This window comes from Haemaphysalis longicornis, unplaced genomic scaffold (assembly GCF_048455015.1).
Source record: "Haemaphysalis longicornis isolate Haplotype H1 unplaced genomic scaffold, Haemaphysalis longicornis Haplotype H1 scaffold_2, whole genome shotgun sequence".
Taxonomy (NCBI): Eukaryota; Metazoa; Arthropoda; class Arachnida; order Ixodida; family Ixodidae; genus Haemaphysalis; species Haemaphysalis longicornis.
In genome coordinates this window covers 74,617,126-74,641,597 of record NW_027526295.1, presented here as the reverse complement: position 1 = coordinate 74,641,597, position 24,472 = coordinate 74,617,126, and the positions used below count along the sequence as shown (strand labels likewise).

Below are 24,472 nucleotides of genomic sequence, written 5' to 3'. Positions count from 1 at the left end.
AACGGTAATCAATTTTGCAAAACGGTTGAGGCAGATGAGACTGCCCCCCATAGTACGGGCTGCAAGCCAGCCAATGTCCCCATCTGTTAAACCAATTTCCTTGGAAGCCCTCCTAGTTCCAGCACACACGAGTCCGCGAGCGCCGAAAGTCAACCCCTAAACCGTGACGGGCTTGGGACCAAGGACAGGAATTAGTGAGGCGTATTTGGTTCGCTTACCAGCATTCACGTGCTCGCGGGAACCAGTGTTCGCGTCCCAGGCGACGGCTACATCCAAAACGTACACCCTTTCAGGGAGGTCAAGAACAATGTCAGGCCGAAGCCTGACCCCATCCCTGTCTGTGATTAGCCGTTCACTAGAGGCGATCGCGCTGGGGTGACGTTTCCGAAGCTTTGGATGATCTGAGCTTCAATGTAATTGTGACGCAAGCAACGCGGGGCCTGGACAAAAGTACACTCCTGGTGTATGTGGAAGGCCGTCTCTTCCTTCTGGCCGCAGCGCCTGCAGAGACGAACTCTGGGGTCGGCCGCATGCTTGTTGGAGAGGGTTCTCGTAGGGAACAGGTTGGTGCGCAGCCTGAGTGACTTAATCTTGTCACCATCACCCATGTGGCCCGCACCTGGCCGAAGCCACCTGTTACCCAGACGGTCCCCCTCGAAGGTAAAGAGACTGGAGTTTGAATACCTGGCCTTCCACTATCTGCAATGTTCGTTCCGAACGCCCTCGACAGCCGCAATAAGCTCCTCCGCAACAGAGATACCGTGGGGTACCCTCAAGCTGTCGCTTAGGGCCCCACGGCAGCCCATCAGAGGCCCCGCGAGTACGACGCCGACGGTGGAAGACTTTAGGCGCTGAAGCCTGGCGAAAGCCTTCAGTTGGCATTCCGCAGCAACACGTGCCAGCTCCAGCGCCCCCAGGCCACCTGCTCTATGAGGGAGGTGAACCGTGATGTCTGGAAAGCTGGCGGGCAGATGTAACTTCTTAATAACCTGCCTCATCTCGAGGTCGATCTTTTTTCCTACTTGTTTAACTGCAAGAGAGCCTGAGGACGCGTGTAGCAATTTTGGTATCAATAATGTTTTGAAACAGTGCAGTTTTTGGAAGGGTTTCAGTCGGGAAGATCTGATAAGGTCTAATTCAGGCCGAATTAGATCAACTGAACCGGGGTGCCTTCTTGACGAAAAAGTCGACTCCCAAATACCTGGTAGATACATTCCGGGCAACCGGAGCGACCACGGCACCATCGAGACGAAGCCCCGGGATGCCGAAGTCGAACCATTTTGCCCTGTGAGAGTCGTATTTCCACCCGAAGTACACGGTTTTCTTCTTATTCAAGGATAGACCGAGTCTTTTGAAGTGCACTTGTGCTATACTTAGGGTCTCCTGCAGTTCCTCATGTGTGGAGGCGACAATGACAATGTCGTCCGCATAAGCTAGGGCAGACACAGTCGCACCATTGCAGTTGTACCCGAAACCGGACGAGTTCAGCTCGTGCATAAGAGGATCCAGACACAGATTAAACAAGAAGGGTGATAGCGGATCCCCTTGCTTTATTCCTCTCTGCACGTAACCTCGCCGGCCGTCCGTCTCCCCTCTATAGGAAAAAATAGTTGTTTGGATGGAGTACAAGTCTCGGACTGCGGCCCCGTAGTTCCCATGCGCCCCCCCCTCCTCCAGAGAGGCCAGGAGAGCGCAATGGCTGAACGAGTCGAACGCTTTTCTGAGGTCAAGGGACGCTGCAAAGAATGGCCTATGGTTTTTTTTTGGCGTCCTTCATGAGGCCCTGTAGAATGAGTAGGTTAGACTGTGCTGCCCGATCGTTTGAAAAGCCACTTTCAAGGGAATGAAAAGAATGGTCCTCCTGGGGCCTCATTAAAAGCAGCCGGGAAAAGGTGCGCACGAGCAGAGACGAGATGGTGATTGGGCGTAACTCGCCCGCCGTGGAAGCGTCTGATCTCTTGGGAATAAACACAGTTCTGGAGCCCCGGAGCTCCCCCGGCAGATGCCCAAAGGCCAGCCAATTATTGAAAATGTGGGCCAAGACTTCTGCCGGGATTTTCTTGAGCTCCGGGACTGAGAGCCCATCGGGTCCTGGTGCGCTGGACGTTTGTAAACAACGGAGCGCACCAGCCACCTCCGCCTCCATGAACAAGGGAGCATCGGCCCTCAAGGAACCCGCTCGCACCCCCACGCGCCGCACTGCGGGGGAGGGATCCGCGGAAACAGGGTCGAATGTCTGGTGGATGTCCTCCACAGACACCGGCCCCAGTCCCCCGGATCCCGCATTGAGATCCTCCAGGAGCACCTTCGACCCCATTGAATAAAGCCTCTGGTGCTCCATGAACAGACGGCGCTTGAAGGCACGAGAACTCTCACCCTGCCGTCGCCGCACCCTCTCAACTTTCTTTCTGCCCTTACTTCGTCTTTTTAGCCTCACGTTAAAGTGGTCATAAAAGGCAATAATATCGGACATGTTGATGGGGACCTCGGCTAGGTTTCGGCCCAACCCAGGAGCAACGACCTTGAATTTGTCGAGAGATCTTTCGATATCAGCTAGTATAGGAACCGGATCAGTACAACCATCACTGTCACTAGTCGAGTCTGAGTGCTCGCTGGGATCCGGGGTAACTGGAGGGGAAGGGTCCCGGATGGCGCCGCGTTGTCTCTCCAGAGCGAGTATCTGTCGATACCTTTCCTGCCTCCTACAACTCTTAATGGCCTCAAAAGTGCGCGTGGGGTACAGAGGTACCAACGCCTGATTGATGTTTCGAATAGTCGGGGGTAGTTAGACCTCAGCGCTAGCCAGGAGACGGAGTTGCGCGTTGGTCCAACGGACATAAGAGGAGCTCGCTTCAATTGCTGGTCCGCGGGGACGTCCAGGAGCAATGGTGCTGCTGTACCAGTACGGCAACGCCCGAACCAGACCTTGAGTTGCGTCATTTTCATTCGTGACTGGTTGCTCATGGGTATTTGCAGGATTTGTACCCGAGGAGGAGTCGCCGAGAGGACTGTCGAGGGAGCCCAGCACACACGAGTGGACGCCAATGTTTCGAACCAGCTCCCCCGGCACTGCAGCGCCACTGGGCTGCGCCCCCGCAGCCAAGGAGGCAGCGGCTGCACCCTCCCCAGGATCGAAGGACCTGTCGGCGTGGGGGGTGGCCGCATCGACCAGAGGTTGGGCCCAGGGCGAAGGGACCGCTCCAGACGCGACCCTGACCGCCAGGTGGTCCAGTCGAGCTGCAAGGGATCCAGCCCCCAAGCCGTCCTCGCAAGAGGTCGCAGCCACCTCGGATGAGACAGCTCGTGCCCCCTCCGCCACACCATCCTCCTTCTGACCGTAATCCTCTGAGCTGGCCAGGTCGAAAATCAACCGGCCCTTTTGTAGTCTCTTTGCAGCTAGACTGCTCCGGACCTCTGGCTCATATACAATGTACCCTGGCGAGCTGCTGCTACTGGGGAGCCCGTGGGGGCTGTCTGCTGGGCCTGCGGAGGAGGTGCAGGTGCCACCAAGTAGCGTGTGGGGCCTATCTGCAGGGCCCGTAGAGGAGGTGCATCTTCCAATCTGGGATCGGTTACGCCCCGTTACAGGGCCAGGGGCAGGATGCAGCGCTTTTCTACAGCTCGAGCCGTCGCGTGCAAGGTGGCACCCCTCGTCCGTGGCAGCATAATGGAGATCCGGTAGTCTGGAGGGAGGGGATGGGTGGGTGCTGGGTGGAGGACAAGGCCGATGGTGAACGGGGACAGGAGCGTCTGCAGTGCCGGGCAAAGCGTCAGCTGCGGCCCCTCCAACTGTGCCTGGGCACCCCTCGCTGTTATGGTTATCGACATCAGCAGAAGTGTACGCGGTTGTCGTTCCTTCACGAACTTCCTTAAGTACCTGTCTGCACCGAGAGCTCTGCATGGCTTTGGAGATTGACGTGGTCTGACGGGACTTCATATGTATGCGTAGCTCTCTGGCCGGCACCTGCGGGCCCAATTTAATTCGAAGCCTGGCCAGGGCCACCAACTCGCTCCTGGTCCATTCCCCCGTCTGAATTTTTGTCGGAGGCAAGGACGGCACGGCATAGTGGGCAGAGGAGGCCGACTCTTCAACTGAGTGTTCCCCACTAGGGCATGGCTCTTCGTTTCCGGTAGCAGAGGAACTGGAAGCCGTCTTACCCTCATCCCCTCCAAAGGATCGGCTCCCTACCCGTCGAGCACATTTCGTCACATGTGAAGATATTGCGGACAAAGACGTATACTCAAATTGGTTGCATTGAGCACAACTCCATTCCACGATCAGGCCGTGCTCTTCTTCGTAATGCTCGGCCAGGTTCACGCGAGAGGAAACTCTGGCGTCACAGCGAGAGCACTTCAGGTTTGGGCGGTACTTTAGCCTGATTGTTCTGGCCCTCCCACTGCCGCCTGTCTAAGGTTTCCCTTGAAAACTGGCGTCCCGCTGGGATTCATTTTTGTCATCACGGCACCTCGCGTAATGGCCAGTCATCACCCGTACTCGCTCGTCGGACTGCCCGCAACGACGACATTTCTATTTGACATCGCGTTCGTGAGCCCCCTGTGTATGCTATAGCAAGGCCGACCTGGGGCGGGCAACCATCTGGCAAAGGTCGCAGGCCAAATCGTTCGGAGAGTACGCAGGTAAAAGATTGGGTCCGCCATAGTGACCAACAAAACCACCACTCCAACGGAAAACAAGGTAAGCACGAGACAGGGAACCACAACACAGAAGTAGCGCGGAAGACAGGGAGAAAACCAAGTTTGGCACACGACCTGGAGATTCGCTCAGCAAAATGCAGGAGAGGGGATCCCCCCACCCCACCATTAGCCAAAAAAAGGGGTGCCACAGGGATTTTGAACCGCCGACCCTGCGCAACGTAGTGGAGTAGGGGTCTCGGCTGCTGCCTATTGACAGCCTTTGGGGGTAAATTAAGAAATATTGACCAGGCGGAAAAGAGCTGCAACCGGGAAGTGGCCCAGAAAAAGGAAGTTGTGCCCTTTGAAAGGAAGGCTGCACCACTTGGCCCACACGGAACCCTAAATTTGGAGCAGTGAATGAAGATGAACCCGCGCCTCGAACTGAGCCTCGTCCGCGTCCAGGAGGGCACCCCGCGCACCCGGGGGGCCCCGCCGCCACCCGCCCGAGGTCCAAAAACCTCGAGAGGGCGGCGGCAAGACCCCCCAGACCCAGGACGAGGGAGCCTCCCAGGCCCCGGCCGAGGCCCAGCCCGAGGCCTTAAAGGGACAGACAACCGATTTTTGTCGAGTATATATTCTCTATCCCAAATGAAAGGGCATCACTTAAAGCACCTTGACGAGAAACGGTTTTGCTGATAACGCTCTAGAACTTTTTAAATAGAATTTTTTTTATCTACGAGCCGTATGTGTCCCTCCCAAAACTAATGCTGGCAACCATGACATAGAGTAGCTCGGCAACATACTTTTGTCTGTATGCGAAATAAAAAACGATATTGAAAAACTTGTTCCCAGCTAAAAAACTTTGAATCGCAGGCTTTCCTGTTCCTTTATGTGTTTTTTTAATGCAAAGGTCTATTTTGCACGAATGCGCCATCTGTTGGGATAGACGATAGGTAGAATCTGGCTTCATGTTGTGGAGGCGGGAAGTTCGATTCTCCCCGAGCGCGACTTTTTTTTTTTAAGCTGCCGTTGGCGTATTTGGAGACTGAAATCAAATATTTTGGCAGAAAAAACGCCCCTGACTCAGACAGAATCATCAAAGCTCCTTCGCTGGGTCTGTTTACTGAACGCTGCCGTTGATTCTGGGTATGGTGGCTCAGTTAGCCACACTGAGAGCAACCCAGCGGCGGCGGGTGGCGTGTCTTTAGAATTTTCAAAGTAATGTTTAGAAATACATATAGTATTTAAGCTTGTACAAATACTTGTGTTAAAAGGTTTTTAGTACGTAAATAAAGGTTTCAGCAGTTACAGTAGCTGCTAGGTTTGCAGGTCACGTGACAGGGACACATATTGTAGTGTCAAGTTTCGACACTACGAACCGCCACCCTTCCGATTTCAGGAAGTTTGTTGCCAAATTAAAATTATTTCCGCCAGTTTGTTTAAAAATTGCTTGTGGTTACCGGGCTATATAAAACGCTGGCTTTCATATGAGCTAGAGAACATACACGCGACAAAAATCGGTGGTCTGTCCCTTTAAAAGCCAAAATTAGAATTTCACCGGATGACCCCGTGCCTGTGCGCGTGCGGACCTGGCCCCTGCACCTAAACCCCGCACGCCCAGTGGTCCCGAGGCCGACACCACCCTCCCATCACCTCAAAACCTAAGAAAACAGGTTAAAAATAAAAGTGGCAAAAAATAGAAACAAAATAAAAGCCGATTGGACCGCCGTGAAAGTGCAGGGAACGGGCCAAAAGTGTACGGAAATAAACGGGGAGTGATAAAAAACAGCCAATTTGTGAAATTAACAAGCAGTGGTTTGAAAATCCCGCCACCGCAGCGCGCCTGTACAACCGGCGCAGAGATAGCGCCACGTGGGAAGAACCGTTTAAAACGGCCAAAACACGCAAAAACTGGGCGGAAAACGCACGGCGGCAGCGAAGGAAAAAGCGTAAACGAAAAAAGAACTAACGGGAAGGAATTTAAGCAAAGTAAACGGCAGCTAAAGTTAAATTAACCCTAACACATGAAAAATTAACTCAGAGAAATGGGAAAGCAATGTCAGCCTCGGGCCCACGTTACTGGCGTCGTCGGCGGGCGGGGGGGGGGGGGGGTCCTCTGCGGTGCTATTGACTTTCCTCCAGCGGCATAGCGTGTGTATCGTCTCGGGACGATGAACGACGAACGACGAACCAGACACGGCAGCCTTCTGGAACGCAATGCAAATCCGTTTATTCAGCCGTAGAATATATGCTTATATAGCGTAGGTTGGGGGAAAGGGGAAAAGCAGAAAGGGCACGCCTCGTGCCTAGCAAACATAAGGCGCGCATTCGCGTCTATCTTATCGCACCGACACATCCTTCTCCTTAAAGGAAAACAAGCGGGACACCGATGGTGTAGGGCATTTGATTGAACTGCGAATCATATCGAAGACGCTGTGGGGGCTGCCTCTGTCGAGCCGATCTTCGTAGCGGAAGTGTGCAATTTTGCGTAGTAGTCAGGCCTGCGCTCTGCTGTGAAGTTTGGCACGACGCTAGAGGCAAACCTGATAGAGTAGAGGCAAACCTGATAGAGTGTCTTCATGTATTCTGCCGTCGTCTTCGTCGTCTGATAAACTGCCTTGGTTGAAAGGTTCATTCGTCGGTAGCGATGCTGCCTGTTCCTGCGGAGGAATCGGTTGTCTTCCGTAACAACCTGGTAGGACATCAGATGAACCTCTCTAATGACCTTCGCTTTTGCACCCCACGATCCTTTTTTGATTCGCACCACCTGTCCCCTTTCGAGTGGTGGAAGGGGGCCTCTTGACCGGTCGTTCTGTACATGTTCTAGCAGTGGAAGCGATGGCTGGCTGCTGAAGACTGGTAGAGTTGACCTCAGCAGACTTCCCTGCAGCAGTTCTCCGCGGGAACGCCCGTCTTCCAAAGGTGTCGACCTGTAGCTTAGGAGACCGAGCCAAGAGTCGTCTTGCGCTTCTTGAGTTTTTTTCATTATTCGTTTTATCACCTGAACCCCTTTTTCGGCCAGTCCATTCGAGCGCGGGAAGCCTGGGCTCGAGGTCACGTGTTCAAAGTCGTACTGCGCTGCAAACCGGGCGAACTCGCGGCTGGCAAACTGAGGTCCGTTATCGCTGCAGACTTGGGCGGGGATTCCATATCTCGCAAATATGGCCTTCATCTTGGCGACGACCGTCTCCGATGAAGTGTCGAGCAGCTCTTCCACCTCTGTAAAATTTGAAAGGGCATCATAAACAGCAAGATACGACTTGCCGCCGTACTGGAACAAGTCAACGCCTACTCTGTGCCATGGAAAGGCTGGTGTTTGTCTCATAATGAGAGGCTCGCTTGGTTGACTGTATGCATATCGCCTACACACACTGCATGGTCGAACCAGATTGGCTATTTCGGCATTGATCTGCGGCCAAAATACAAATCTTCGCGCCCTTGCCTTGCATTTGGCGAGGCCCATGTGGCCTTGATGAATGCGTCGCAGCGTGTCTTTCCTCATGGCTTCCGGAATTACTACCTTGCTCCCTTTCAGTAGAATTCCTTGAACGACAGAAAGTTCATACTCAAATGGTTTGAGCTCTCCATTGATAGGCATACCGCGACGGAGGCGCTCCATCACCGCATGCAAGTAGGAGTCTTTTTCCGTTTCTTCGGCAAGCCGTTTCATCGTGCTGTCACTGACGAAAGCAGCTACAGTACTCACTGCATGGACCTCGACGTCGTTTCCTTCCGGCGTGTCATCAGGGAGGTCAGCTGGCGCCCGCGACAGCATATCGGCAAGAACGAGTTGCTTGCCTTGAACGTATTGCATCACGAAGTCATATGTTAGCAATCTCAGAAAAAACCGTTGTAGTCTGGGTGGCATTTCACCTATCGCTTTCTGGGCCATTGCGATTAGCGGTCTATGGTCCGTTTCTAAGGTCGTCTTGCGGCCGTAGATAAAGTCATGAAACTTTTCACACCCGAAGGTTGTAGCCAGTGCCTCTTTCTCTATCTGAGAATAGCGCTGTTCAGCTGATGTGAGCGTACGCGATGCGTATGCCACCGGACGCCAGTTATCGTCATGACGCTGCAGTAGTGCCGAACCTACTCCGCTCATTGACGCATCTGACGTCACTTTGGTTTCCTTGGTTGGGTCGAATATCGCCAGCAGTGGCCTTTGCAAAGAGCTTCGCAAATTTCTTGCCATTCTTTTGCGTGGTTAGGTGTCCACTCAAATATTGCGTTAAGCTGCGCAATGCTGACGTTTTGTCGGCCAGAAAAGGAATGTATTTTGAAAAATAGTTTGCGACACCGAGCAAACGCTGCACCCCGAGCTTGTCCGAGGGAACAGACATCTGTCTTACGGAATCAAACCCAACCGTGCCTTTGTGGATAGCGTCACCAGATATGACATCACCCAGAAATTCAATTTCCTGGACGCCTACTGTGCATTTGTCGGCGTTGAAGGTTAGGCCCGCCCGTTTCGCTGTTTCGAGCACTGCCCTTAAGCGCTCATCATGCTGCTCGCGTGACTCCCCACAGACCAAAATATCATCGACATAGACGTGAACGCCGGGCAGAGAGTCGAAAATTTCGCACAAGATCTTTTGAAAAACTTCCGATGCGGACGAGATGCCGAACGGCAGCCTCAAGAACCTGTATCTGCCAAAAGGGGTGGCAAAGCAGCAAATCTTTGAAGTTTCATCGTCGAGAGGGATTTGGTGAAACCCGGCCTTAGCGTCAAGGCGAGTGAATACATTTGCGCCGGACAGCTCTGCTTCTATGTGGTCGCGGCTCGGCATTTCGTAATGTTCTCTTTTTAGGCATGCATTGATTCTTCTCGGGTCCATGCATACTCTAAGGGTCCCGTCTTTCTTTTTAACGATAACCAAGGGACTCACCCAGTCTGTTGGTTCGTTTTCTTTGACTATGATGCCGGCTTGTTCCATGCGTCCCAATTCTTTGCGCAGAGGCTCTTTCAACGCCAACGGAACCCTTCGAGCTGCCTGCACCACGGGAATGGCGTCGTCCCGAAGCTTCATTTTGTACTGACGTTGCACGCAACCGGTGCCTTTGAAAATGTCGTTGAACTCTTGCACCAGTTCTTCAGAGCTGTTTGCCGCCACCAAGTCCACGTTACGAGCCAGCAAACCCAGCCGCTCGCTTCCTTGCAGGCCCAGCAATGCCTGTCGGCCCTTTTTGACGATGAAAAAATCTTTAACGCTGCACTGCTCACCAATGGTCACTTCAACGCTGATAACACCAACGTGTTTGATTTCGCACCCGCTGTACGACCGCAGAATTGAACGACTGTGCTTGAGGGGCGGCTTCGGTTGCATCTTCTTGTAGACGGACAAAGGAAGAAGATTCGCCTGGGATCCAGTGTCCACTTTGAGGGCTACTTGTACGCCGCTGATGCCCGTCTTCACGATCCAGTCTCGCTGCCTTCCCACGCTGTTGACGCCGATATCAAGGACGTCAAAGTCTTCGTCGTCGCTTTTTAGCTCACCGACTTGTTCAGTCCTGCGGCAACAGGCCGCGAAGTGGTTTTTCCCCTGACATGCCCTACAAGTTTTGCCATATGCGGGGTAGCGTCGCGGCTTGTGAAGCCGGCCACATCTGGAGCACTTGACTTTTCTTTGGTCACCCATGCTTCGTTCTAGATGGCTGCTGCCTCGGATGCCTTGCAGAGTTGTACCGCGTTCGCCAACGTAAGTTGGTTGTCACGTAGCAGTTTCGCACGGAGGCTGTCGCTGTTTATGCCAATGACGATTTGGTCGCGAATCATGGAGTCGGTCAAAGTCCCAAAGTTGCAGAACCGCGCTTGCTTCTTCACATCTCGCAAGAAGTGCTCGAAGGTTTCTCCCTCCGACTGTGTTCTTTTCCTGAAGATGTAGCGCTCGTACACTTCATTTCTCTGAGCATCCCAGTAGTCGTCAAACTTCTTCACAACGGCCGCGTAGTTCTGGTTGTTCTCACCTTCTTGGAATGCGAAGTTGTTGTAGATTTCGATGGCCTCCTCCCTAGCAAGGCTCAGCAGCATCGCCGTTTTCGCAGCATCCGATAAGGGCTTGTCATGCGGCTGCACCACTGTGAGGTATAGTTCCAGTTTCTGCTTGAAAAGCTGCCAGTTCTTGCTTGTATCGCCGGTCGTGCGCAGTCGGTCTGGTGGCTTCAGAAGTTCCATTTCGTCTGGTAGCCGCTTCTGACACCATGTATCGTCTCGCGACGATGAACGACGAACGACGAACGAGACACGGCAGCCTTCTGGAACGCAATGCAAATCCGTTTATTCAGCCGTAGAATATATGCTTATATAGCGTAGGTTGGGGGAAAGGGGAAAAGCAGAAAGGGCACGCCTCGTGCCTAGCAAACATAAGGCGCGCATTCGCGTCTATCTTATCGCACCGATACAGCGTGCGACCCCCTGCGTGCGACCCTCTTGATCGCTACCACACCTCTGTGACCGGCATGAATAAGCTTCAAAACTTCAAGTCGAACCACCGTTGGTATCGCAACCCGTGAGCCCCAAAGCAGGCAACCACGCAGTATCGACAACTCGGCGTCCTTTTTACGAAAAGGTTTGAAGGTGTCCGCAGTTAGGTCACAAATCCTGCCCTTTTGGACCGCATTGTAGACTTGACGAGGCGTCGGGTCTTCCTGCGTCAATGAGGCTATCTTTTGAGCAGATAGTGGGGAATTCTTGGGAAGTGCTTCTGTCAAGAGCACGTCAGCGGGAGGCCATGGTTCATCATCGGTGGATGACAGAGGAAGCCGACTAAGGACATCTGCATTTTGATAGAACTTGGCGCGGCGGTACGCGAGCTCATATTCGTACGCAGCCAGCTTCATGCACCAGCGATTCATGCACGGGGACACAACCACTGGTACCGGTCTCCCGGGACTCAGAAGCCCAAGTAGAGGCTGGTGGTCCGTGTAGATAATCACGTGCCGGCCTGCCAGGTACTGCTGGAAGTTAATGGCCCCCAAAACCACAGCAAGACCTTCTCTGTCCAGTTGCGAATAGTTCCTTTCGGCTGGCCCTAGAGTTCTGGACGCAAAAGCAATGGGGGCATCCCGGCCTTGACTGTCTTTCTGGGCACGAACTGCGCCAATGCCATACGGAGAAGCGTCGCAGGAGAAGATCAACGGTTTCGATGAATTGTAATGAGCCAGCACAGTTTTCTGCAGCAGAAGCTGTTTGAGCGGTTTCAAAGCTGCGGCATGCTTGGCTTCCCATCTCCAAGGAACATTCTTGGCGAGTAACTGGTAGAGCTCGCTGGCAATCGTGACGCTATGCTCCAGGAACCGGTCATAAGAGGAAATCATGCCAAGAAACGATTGCAGTGTAGCCTTTGTTGTAGATTCCGGCAACTCCTTAATATCCTTAATCTTCTCGTCCGTCGCTGAAATTCCGTTAGCGTCAATCCTATGTCCGAGGTAAACAACTTCCGGCAGCCCGAAACGGCACTTCGACATTTTGGCTCGTAGACCCTGACCCTGTAATCTTGCAAGGACTAAACCCAGGCGCTCATTGTGCTCCTCCTGCGTCGAACCGGTAACTATGATGTCATCCAGGTACGCGCAAACGCCTTTGAAACGCATCGCTGGAAAATGGCAGGAGCTGCCGAGATGCCAAACGGCAACCTCTTGACATGGTAGAGGCCCTTGGACTTATTAATCGTCAAAATAGCGGCGGCTTTGATCCGTGACCTTGAGCTGCTGGTAAGCTTGGGTCAGGTCCAATGTCGAGGAAATGTTCCCGCCTTCGAGCTTTGCCAGCACCTCACTTACACTGGTTAGCGGATACGAAGCTTTTGTCGATGCCTCGTTGACAGTGCTTCGATTGTCTCCACAAAGACGAATGCTCCCGTCCTTCTTCAGAATGATGACAACGGGAGTGTCGCATTCGCAGTGTTGTATCGTTTCGATGATGCCTTGCCTGGTTAGCCGATCGATCTCTTCCTCGATTCCTTCCTCTTTGAGTGCAAACGGCACAGGATGAGCACGGAGGAACTACGGTGATACCGAGTCCTTGAGCTCCAGCTTAACCAATGGCCCCTTGTAGTCATTCAGGTTGTCGTCGAAAACTGAACCAAACCCCTCCAGAATAGCCTTGATGCTGCTGTCACAGGCTAGGAGGTTAATGCCACGGATGCTGATGCCTAGCGGCTCGAAGCAGTTGCGGCCTAAAAGGTTGCATCCAGGAGTATTCATAATCACCGTATTCTTGGGTCGTATCCTTATACTGCACCTCGACAACAGCCGTTCCCAGTACTTGGAGGCCTTCCCCCGACCACGTGCGCAGAGCCACAGGCGTGTACAGAAGAAAGGGTGGCTTGTTTGGCCAAGCACGGCGGAATGTGTCTTCGCTGATGATGGAGTGCGATGCTCCCGAATCCACTTCGAAAACTAGGTTCACACCGTGAACTTGAATTTCGACCACGTGCTTTTGAGGCACAGACCCAGCGAACACATGACTGAGGTCGTAGCATTGGGCTTGATGACAAGGCTCGGTATCGCAAGTACAAGGTGGATGGACGGCGTGTACCTTACCAATGTGAGGTCTAGCCTTGTGGTCTCTTGCCTTTTTCTTTATGCCCGCCTTCTCAATGTGACCAACCTTCCTGCAAAAACGACAACGTGATGATCGATGAGCGCAGGAATCTGGGCTGTGCTGCTCGTCGCAGCGGTAGCAGCATTTGTCCGATGTCTGGTGCGCCGCTGAATTTTTCCCAGGCACCTTCCCGCCGGCTTTGTTCACCTCTGAGACGCTGCCTTTGATGCGCTGCTGTTGCAACTTGGAACTTTCCGCGCGCAGCGATGTGTCGAGCGCCTTTTGCAACGTCAAATCTTTCTCGGCGAAGAGACGTTGTTGCAAATAGGCATCTTGGGAACTGCAAACAAATCTGTCGCGTAACATGACATCGAGGGGGAGCATTGTTGCCTGCGGCCCCGATCCCTCTCCTTGCGCTGCGTCCGCCAACACCGGTGTGCCAAAATTGCACTGCGCCGCTAAAGTCTTTAGGGCGGCGACGCAAGCCCTGATCGACTCGCCTGGTAGCTGGTCGCGTTGTTGGAAACGAGCAGAAGGCCTGGGGTCGAAGTGGTCTCGCAGGCGGGAGACGATCTCCTCGAATGGAACTTCACTCGGTCTCTGAGACGCCACCGGTGCTTTTACTGTCTCGTACCTAGACGGTCCGCAATGCGTCAGCAAACGGCACGTTTCCGAGCGTCCTCCGAGATGCAGTTGGCTTCGAAGTAGAATTGAAACCGCTCCGACCACGAAGCCCAGACCGTACCCGAAAACTCTTCGATGGAGCCGTGCGTAGCCATGTCGCTGTAGTACCATGCGTCAGTTCTAAAAACTTGTCATCCTCGTCGCCAGGGTCAAGTCTAGAGGCCGTTTATTGCACGAACTAGAAACGAATCCTGCCGCTGGCTGCGCCTAAACCATGGCGTCAGTCAGCTGCACGCTCTGGCGCGTGGGACTTCGTTTTCGTCTTTCGTGGGCACATGCACCCTAGCCCGGTACATAGCGTACCGAAATATAGCATGCCTTAACATATCAAGACAGAATTTAGACGAACACGACTTCCCCTACTGTCGGTTAAATTTTGCAAAATACAAGCTTACCAGAGATGTGTTTGTCACAGGTACCAGGCCTCCAACATCCGGACCCGCAACAGCATCGAGAGGGCTTTGCAGTGTGAAAGCGCTGATTTCTGTACCTAAACATGGGACTAAAACTCAAGAAAGAAACCTCCGTGACACTGATGACCGCTTGCGAAGCTCTGTACGACCTTGCCATTCTGCGGAAGGAGCCTAAGCCACCTACTATGCCTGCGCAGCAGCACCAAAGGTGCCAGCAGCCAGCAACTACGCCTCAAGAGGACACTCTGAATGGAGCACGTGCCAGGGCGACGCTCATAGACAGGGCCTTCCGCTGAGCATCTTAACTTTCATACTGCAGGAGTGCGACATGCTGCAAGAATTTTCATTGACAAACGCATGTTCACACATCTTCCATATTTTATTATAGACATTTTTGCTGTGTTTTATGTTTTCACGTGTGACACAAAACAGTGTTTCCAACCCAGAATTGTTTTGCGACAAGACGAGGTGAAAAGTTCGAGACAGTCCCAAAACGTGTGCCTATATTCACTTGCATTAACAAATCGCTCAGTATTCATTCACCGCTGTGCACAAGAGCTGACAAAAACTTCGGCATAACATGTTGTTATAATTATAGCTTCACTATGACTTGTGTACACCAGAAACGGTTACTATTTAAAAACATGAATGAGCACATCTTTTCATCGTTCAAAACAATGTGCCTGCACCCGGTCGGACGTTTACCGAAAAATGTTTGGAAAAAAATCAGCAGTACTTTGTTGTATAAAAGATGCTGCTCAGGGTAATCTCTCGTATTAGTCAACATTTGCACTAACACCGGAATCACGCTTTCACTCAGACAATGCTGGAATCTTGCTTTCACTGCAGACATAAATGGCACATAAACTGGTTCAGTGGGGTAACACATGCGTTTACACGTTTTCCTTGCCCTCATTCAACCTGCTAATGAATACGATTCATACGGTGTCTCCTCTAAACAAGCCACATGGGCAGCATATCCAACTGCCACAAATACTATGTGGTATCCTCACTCCTAAACAAACATTTTATGCCTGAATGCTGGTTTACATATGCAGAGGCAAAATGCCATGCCTGAAAAGTAAAATGAGCAGCACAGCCAAGCAGCCACCAGGCAAAAAATTAGTGCATGTTAGAAATTGAGGCACGTGTTTTGTCAAACTTAACGTAATTCGTCACATCACTATCACCATCATCAGCCTGCTAAGGTCCACTGCAGAACGAGGGCCTCTCCCATTGACCATCAGAAGTGAACACAAAATTCTCAGTTTACAACTGCATAGAAAATGCAGTGTCAAATTTAGCAAACACTGATCAAGTGGAGAACTCTTTCTACAAGCAAAAAAAGCGAAGCGTAGCAGAAAAAAGTGACAAAGAAGAGCATTGTTTGATATAACGGCAAAAGAAGTGCAACTCGCAACTCAATATAAGGCAAAAAGTCTGCAATTCACAACTTAACATAGAGTGAAACTTGCACTTGCGCTGAAAATTGTAACAGGCGCCCAGGCCCTAGTCAGTGTAATGAACCATGCGACAGCACTACGGCAGTACAACTATATGAAGCAACCTATGTGGAACAGGTAACGTTGACAAGACACTAAGCAAAGTTTGACACTAAAACGTAACAAAAAACACACTGTACTGCATAACAAGAACAAATTACGCCACACGGGGTTCACTGAAACGAATGTAAGAGCCAGCCAGGCCTCTGTCCATGGAATGCTAGCGCAGGACATCCTTGTGGCGAGTGTACAGTGCTGTGAGAAGTGAATACAAAAGGCTAAACGAGGGATCAACTGAAACAAGACAGGGTTCAATTAGAGATCCAACTGACTGTTTAGTGCTGCCAGCTGCGTCTGCTTGATTTCCAGTTGAAGGCGGGCTGTCTTGCGCTCAGTCGTCTGCTTCCACTGTTCGTGACACATTTTCGCTTGAGTCTTGTCACCTCCAGGTCATGCAGCTCCTGCCGTCGCTCCTGCTCCTTCTCGATTCCCCGAGCCCGGGTCTGCGCCTCTGCCTGAAGCACCCGCTCCATGGCTGCAATGCGATTTTCAGCCGCACTCGGCCGAGCAGCTCGAGCAGAAAACGGCTCAGCAATGTCCATCACTCTGCTTCGCCTCGGTGAACAGATGGTTCAACCAGGGGAGGAGGAGCCACTGCGGTTGAAGAAGTTGCCTGGGACACAGGCACTGCGAAGAGATCACGCCTTGAGCTCGGTCCAGGCAAAGGCGCTGTTGCCTCAGTTGAAGCTTGTAGAACTGGGACATCTGCAAAGTCAAAACACAAAAACCATGTCCTCTGTAGTGGCAGGCGAACGGCACATCCAGGTAACACTGCACAAGGTACCAGCTTTCTGCGTAAAGCAAAAGCTCAGCCTATGTTAGGTTACACAACAATGCAAATGGAAAGTCTCATTGCATAAGCAAAACGCAGGTATTTTAAACAGCTGACGCAAAAATTTTCAGTCATTTGGTTGAAACAAAAAATTCTGGGAGACCTACCTCCCCATGTGGCATAGCGATGGCGAAAGCATTACGGCCTAATTATGAAACTGATCTGCACTGCTGTGTGTGCTTCCATTCTTTCGCAGCTGTGATTGCTGTAGATGATGCAGAGTGTATCTTTGTATACACCATACTGATTGATTTGTAAAACAAGTGTCGCATAGAAGGCAGGATGCATTTTGGTGCGAAGTAATAACATAAAGCCTACTACGCTGACACATGTCCAATGGTGCGCTTGTGTCGTTTCATTGCCATCTTCCCCATCTTCCCTCTGTGAGAATTTTTCTCTCTTTGGGTTGCTTGGACTATCAATCTTGTTTTTACACATTCTCAATTAGTGGGAGTGTGCTTTGCTACTGATGTAATTCCTGCTTGTGGAATTTCTGTGCTATGACGTTCCTCCAGTATTACTGCGTGTATGTGAAAAAAATGTTCCTTAGTGGAAGGTCTGGACCCCTTTGGTACATATAGGTTAATTCGTTAAAATTATCGAGATATGGTGGTTCACAACTGCGGTGTCGATCTCGTATTCCAGAAGACCCTGGTTCAACTTACGAACCAGTTCAAATTTTAGTTTTATTTTGATTTAAAATAATTACTTTAGTTATGGTTCCTGAGAAATGTGGTTTTAAGTCGAGCACTTCTTAATTCCCTTTTTTATCGTTTCGCCACTGAGACCTATTTTGAGCACCAAAGGAGGATTTTCTAGCAACAAAGTACATTTATGTTTTTGCAATAACATGCAGATAGAAAAGCCATTACAAGCTGATATCAGTGAAGCTGCAAAACTGATTAAGCTAAACTGTAGCACACACCTAATTGGAAGGCCATCTAGCAGTGTAGGCAGAAACAATCTTTTTCCCATACCGCCCGGAAGCCCCACCTTCAACTAATACTTCTTGCAAAGCTTCTGTATCCCAGAATTACACCTATACCTCTGTTTGTCCAAGCATGCGGCAATTGTGATTGCAAAGGTGCACATAAATTGTTCGCAGTTCTGGACATCGCACAGCATTAATTATTAAAACTCTTCGTGCGTGAAGCACTTATGAAAATGAAGTTATATAAAATTATAGATACTTCTAACCTGCCTCAAGTTGTGCTTAAGGGGTCCATATATACTCAATTCTGCTATGCTAAAATACTTTCGTTACAACAGCGACCTTTCATGTGTGTTTTTATCACAAAGAGCGTGTTCGCAAATACGGTTGGGGCATGGTTTAGAATAGCAAGGCTACAACTCCGAAGAAATGTTCTTGCACAAGGGCGCTACACAGAGGAATTAGTCTTACATTCGTAACGGTATATAAATGGCTAGTGAATGCAACACGAAAGTTGACTTCGTTCACAGTTCATGCATTTTAAAAACTGGGAGGAACTTTTATGACAGTGCTATAAGATTTCCGCGAAAGTGATATACTGAGCTGGTGTAGCTTACCTTGCAGCCCTTTATTACAACATATTTTGTGGCCAAGGCATGGTTGTGGTTCATCAAACTGCAAAACTTGGCAGAAAATATTTTATATTTTGCTTTTGTTCAAAATACTACAGTCCTGACTCGCAAGCACCAGCTTATTCGCCATAAGTAGGGTGAAGGCCATGCTAGACAGGGAAGTGCTCTGAACCTCTTCCCCATACAAATGCCCACCTCCCCAAATTCTGCTCACATTAGCACCAGAAGTGGAATTTCCTTACATGTATTTAATATATTTGCCCTGAAGAGCACTGGAGGGGCACTTTTTCTCAGGTGATGTGAAACAGTGTACATGTGAATGTATCAAAAGTACATCTCTTTTGCATCGCAACATCTCGGGAAGTTCATTATGATGGCAAAAAGAGAAGGCTCTTTTATGCAGTCGCTCACTCACAAATGACACACTTGCATAGCGTGAACGCAATAAATGCACAGCTCTTAAACCGACTGCACTCCAAGTGAAAATTGTTTATGCCTTTTAGAGATAATTTTAAAGGGGGAATGGACAAAGCATCAGCAAGGCCTAGGTTTTCAGAGTGGCCAATTCGCAAACCTTAGGTGTTAGTGGCACAGAGTGTCCCTGATAAAAAGCGACGACGTTGACTGGTTATGGATTATGTTCTTTTCTCCTCCAGGTTTAAGTACTTAGGTAGCATCTAGCTATGTTTTCATTCAAAGGAATCGCCGAAACAGCCTGTGACACTTACGTAGTATATGTTGACGTGTACCTCTCACTAATCTCTTCTTACAATCTTTAACAGATACTGCTTCCAAGTGAGTGATATGAATGTAGCTTTCCGTCATGATCACAACCACTGTAGTGCTTCTTCATGCAACCTAAGGCACTGAAGTTCACCTTTTGCACAATAAGTAAGGCGCCACTGAAGCACCTCAGCTAATGTCAGTGGGTAACAATGCAACTTCAGATGTCCAAGTTTCTGGGCATGTATTAGAATACGAGGCAGCAAATTTTTTAGGGAGCACAGATTGCTTATTTCCACACTTTACAGTTGTACATGCACGTGGTCAGTGGGAGGAATTGAATTCCTTATTTTGATTTTTTTCAGTACACATACACAATTCGTTTGTCATAAAAAACAAGCTCTGCTCTTGATCTGCTAGCCCCAGTGCTGTTCCTTGTAGCACGCAGACTTTCAAGTTCAATCAGTACGTAGCCTTTCCATGAACAAAACTTGTGTTGAAAGTGAGTGCTTGCCCTTTGACCTTCGTGCTGGTTAGTCATATTGTTCCCCCTACAGTTTATGATGCACATTTGCGAAGAAAACTCCGCAAAACAGCACCTTTATTATCCAGCCACCATTAGCAGCGTCCACAACTTCCTACAACTTCTGCTAGTAAAACTTCCTTTGACCCCTGCACTCACCCGAACTGGCATACCCATGATTAACCATGGCTTCAAAAATGGCAGCAGGTGGCAGTGACAGCACTGCCTCACCCTAAAATCCACCATCACTGTCATTTGGGTTTTCCACCCGTGTGTCAAGGTGCACACTAGCAGCCCCGACTCGCGCCAAACCTGGGCAAACTGGACGGCAGGTCCGAGGTAGATTGCCTGCAGATGTAATGAGTGCATGCGAATTATCACTAATGTATAGATATTTCCTCACAAAAACAAGTGTTCTAGACAAACGTATTTTTTCTGCACTTGTACACATGGCATTCTTTTAGATTGCTGAGTTCATGCAATAAGTTCACGATTCACATATGTATGCACATTTTTAAAAGCCTTTGAAATTTTGCCTGCTGCCCTCAAGGGGGCATCAAGGAATGCTCGTTCACTGGTGTAGTAGCAGCTAGCTGTAACACCAATTCAATTTATGTTGACAGGGAAACGCACAAGACCCCACACCATAAATAAATGAACGAAAAAAACTTATTGTGCGGAAAGTATTCATTACACAAGAGTCACATAGTGCGTCCATTCACATTTGATTCAGCGACATCCCGCTTTCTGTCCAAAAAAGCTGAGTGGAGTTGTCCTAATGTCCAGGTGCAACCAATTGAACGTAGTTGTTGGCACAACCTTTCTTTTGCTTTTCCCCCCATTGTTTATGCTGCTGCTTGTGACATAAAAAGAAACGGTCTGTTTTTTTTGTTTTCTGTTTTCATCATACCTCTCTAAGTAGTTTTCTACCCACACCACCTTTATCTTTGGGTGTTTTTTTTTAATTTGGAGTAACTGCTTGTAGGAGGTGAATTCAAATACACTTTTGCGGTGATTTGGCGAAGCAATGCTGTGTTTCCGCAAAGTTGTTACGCTATTTTGTTCTTTTAGTTTCATTTATTCCAAGTTTAATCTGGTTTTTGTTTGTTTAAGATTAGTTCGAACATTTTATTTATTCTAATGTATGCTTTTTTGTTTTTATGACTGCGTGTGTGTAGTCCTTGCAGTTAAGGGGCCACATTTCACCGCTGTGGATGGAGCATAGAGGCTACGCTGGCCACAAAAATCTGCAATGCATAGATAATAAATACAATGGTGCCTGGTGGTCGCACCTGACAATACGGTGCTAATTTACACTCAATACATAACCAGGTAATGACGTTCGTCACATCTGTTAAATTAGGTTGTCATACTTATCTCAGCTACTTGGCCCATAACTAATCAATTAATATTCGTGATTTGTTGGCTTGCCTTACAGCCTAAAATTATGCGCGGTAGAGTAAGCAGCATTCATGCACACACCTCGGATAGCATGACACTGCTGCTGCAACTAAATCTTTGCAATTATTGCATGGTTATAGTTTGCCACGCTTCAGACATATTTGCACCCTATCTTTGACAGCCGGCGGATGTTTCAATTATATCGCCGGAGTACGAACGGCTGGTGGGACAGTCAGTGCCTTATCACTGCGGCAAGCGGCGGAAGGAGCAAGAGTAGTTCTGATGCGTAGAACGATCCCGCCCGCTCGAGTCGTCTGCTAGGCTGTCCCTGCAATAAATATTTACGGGGCTGATCATTAGCGAAAAGGGGTTGTGACGCGCTTGCGGGAATAGCCTCGCAGACGACTTGCACTTGTGGGATCGTTCTACGCTATCCCACCGGCTCGTCGACGCTCCTGCAATTTTAACACATTCGTGAGCTGTAACCCGTGTCGCATACAAGTATACATAAACTGTGGCAATGTTTTGAAACATACGCGTCCGCTAAGCGCGCCGCAGTGCTTTGAGCATCGTGCAGAAAGCGGCGGTACGGAAAAGAATGTCCTGCAGTGAAAAAAAACAGCGGGCATGATTTAAAAATCCCGAATTCAAGAGAAAAGCAAGAAGTTCCTCGAAGTTAACCCTGAGAAGAGAATCGGCGCCGTGAACATATTTTTCTAAATGTTATTGGCAAAGACAATGCATCATATGCCACCAGCGATTACATTATTATTGATAGCGGGGTATCCAACTGCATGCAAGCCTCGCCGCTCTCACTAATGCCACATATTACGCTGTTGTCGAAGCTAAGATTTTCTTCCCCATTCCTCTGTCCATGGGCAGCGCGCCGTGGTAAATCGAACTTCGCAAATAGAGAAAACGATGAGCTACTTACCAGTGGCGAATCGTTCTCGGTTCTCTCCTGCCTGCCTCTTCTTCCAGGTCGTCTTTTCGTTGTCCCATAGTTTTCTTAGTTGGGTGACTGTTACTGGCATCCCTCTTGTGCATTGTACTCCTGCGCTATTCTCTCCCACGCTTGATCCTTCAGTTTGTTCGCGAAGTTTCTAGACTCTTTGCTCTCGACAATGTCGCGGTACCGTATGACCAGCGTGCGGCCCATTTCGCGCTCGTCAGGCGTGAAAATGAACCGCCTTACAGCACCTTCCCTATCGCTACCTTCGAAATCGAGGCTCGCACAGGGAGATGCAACTCCGCCGTTTTTCTGTCCCATGACTGCAGCGATCCTAACGTTTGGGGGCTGTACTATATACGTGAATAATTGAACGTTGTTGTTCCATTTTATATTTATTAGCAGGTTACTTATTAATTACGGAGTTTTGAATGTGCAAGTGAACTTAAAAGTTGCACTTCGAGATTGCGAAAATACGAGCGCCACCCGGAGTGAGAAACGGGAACCGCACCTTTCTACTTCGCACCGCTGAAAAGGGGCGTTTCTTCTCGCGCCCAAACGTATGCTACGATCCACGGTGTTCCGAAGGCCGTTCTTACTACAGGAAAGTTGGTTTTATCGAAACAGACGCTTGAATGGATTCCCGCCGTCATCACAGATCGTCCTGTGCTGAGTTCATCAATTCTTCAATCCAGGCCGGCATAAAATTCTTTTGGATCCCGGCGGAAGAAAGGTACAATCTACATGCTGCTCGTTTTGCTTTTCTACGCTTGCACGAAATAGCAGGATGCGGTTACAGCAGTAGCTTTATAATATAAGAAAGCATACACGCGCACCATTTATTTTTTACATTGATTGTCTTCTTTGCCTCTTGAATTACGCATTAAATGCGCGGCAGAGCATCTGGCAATTAATCCAATGAATACAGTAGCTACACAGGTTTTTTTATACGTGCGTTATTTATTTATAGCGTTTCGATCGTGTGTTTCGCATTGAGGCTTAAGTGAATGCACGGTATGCAGCAAAATGTATTCGTAGCAACATATACAATAATTAATAAAACAGTGTGAGCTTGTCCACACTGCTTTTATTACCTTTTTATTACCTGCGTTTAGTGTGTTTTCGTAGAATGCGTTGTTTTTGTTGTTATTATTATTATTATTATCATTGTGATTATTGTAATTATTATCAGTATTATTGTTATGGTTTTTATTATCAGCCTAGCAAGTCCACAGCTGGAGAAAACCATCTCGCACACACTTTTCGCTCAAAGGGAGGGCCCATAGGTTCATATCGTGTAGTTAGCACTGTGTTGACTGAGTAGTGACTACATAAACTATTTTAGTGCATTTCAATTGTGTGTTCTGCATTTTATCTTCACGTGAATCCACGGCATATAGCAGAATGAATTTGTAGCAATATATATATACAAAAAGCAATTACTGTATATGTTTATAATACAATCCTAACTAAAATTCCGCCACTTATAATTTATAATTTACATTTCAGTTCCGTGTTTCGAGTTTCGGCTTTAAGTACAAGAACGATATATTCACGAGAACGCAGAGACGGCTATAAGCCGTTAAATAATTAGACATGCAGGTTTAACCTGTGCTAGTAATTTATTAAAGGTTTTAAATAAGGTTTTCATAACCAGTTTACTGCAGGGCCCGAAAAATACCTGAGGAATACGTAGTGCGAAAAAGTATATATGCATGAATAATTGTTTAGAGACCCTGGTGTGGGATGGCTGCTTTTTTCTGCTGAAATGTATTTGGGAATAGGAGGAAAGGTGGGAAGTTGCCGCCGAACATCATGATCGCACAATTAGAAAAACGTATCCGCGTCTCCTAATAATAAAGGCTGATTTTGAATAAAAATTTGCCTTACCATTGGGGTTGTCACAAGTCGTCTTTCTAACCAAAATCACTTTAAGAAAGAAAGATTCGCAATATATCAGATAACGTTTATTTCGAATACAGATGCCAGTTTTCACTCAAAACTATCATATATGCGCCTGAAAGCAGCAATAAAGATAGTGTTCATTCTAACCCAAGCATACACCCGTGCTTGTTGATGTTCCAGATCTCGCGTTTGGCTGCAGTGCGCGATTAGGCGGGACCTGGCTCATTTACCACCTCGCCAGATCTACAGTAGCTACCGGCTGTGTCCTGCCCATTTCACCAGCACAGACTACGCGGACCTTCGACAGACAAGGCACTGGATAGATATGCACCGGCTGGATACCTACTTATTAGCATGCGATCATGTGCCATACACTTTTATATTCGGCTAAAAGCGTAAAATAATAAAGTTGTGTTTTTACTGTATAAATGGTACTGCCAATAAACATTTAAAAAACTTTGCTCTCTATTCTTGTCTCGATTGTGTATACTAAAAAAACAAAACAACGTTGCACTTAGAACAAGTGGTGCAAAAAGAAATGGACGCGCAAAACTTCATCAATCAGAACGAAACAATTGCCCCTTTAATAATGTGGCGGGTTGCGCAACAGGAACAAGGTCATGTGCTGGCCATCTTAATATGTTCCACTCGCTCAATTTACCTTGCATGTGCGTCCCAATTGAATTTGTAGCTAAATCTCCCCCCCCCCCCATCGCTCAGCTGATGGCGTATCCAAGTGC

General features: G+C 49.0%; 1 protein-coding gene across 1 annotated transcript in view; it reads right to left on the bottom strand.

Moving 5' to 3' along the window:
• Nucleotides 1-16,364: 16,364 nt before the first annotated feature.
• Nucleotides 16,365-24,472, bottom strand: part of LOC144168075 (uncharacterized) — a 34,762-nt gene continuing 26,654 nt past the window's right edge. The window contains exon 3 of the mRNA XM_077697157.1: nt 16,365-16,541. Coding sequence (XP_077553283.1) covers nt 16,365-16,541 — 177 coding nt within the window. The remainder of the gene's footprint in view (nt 16,542-24,472) is intronic.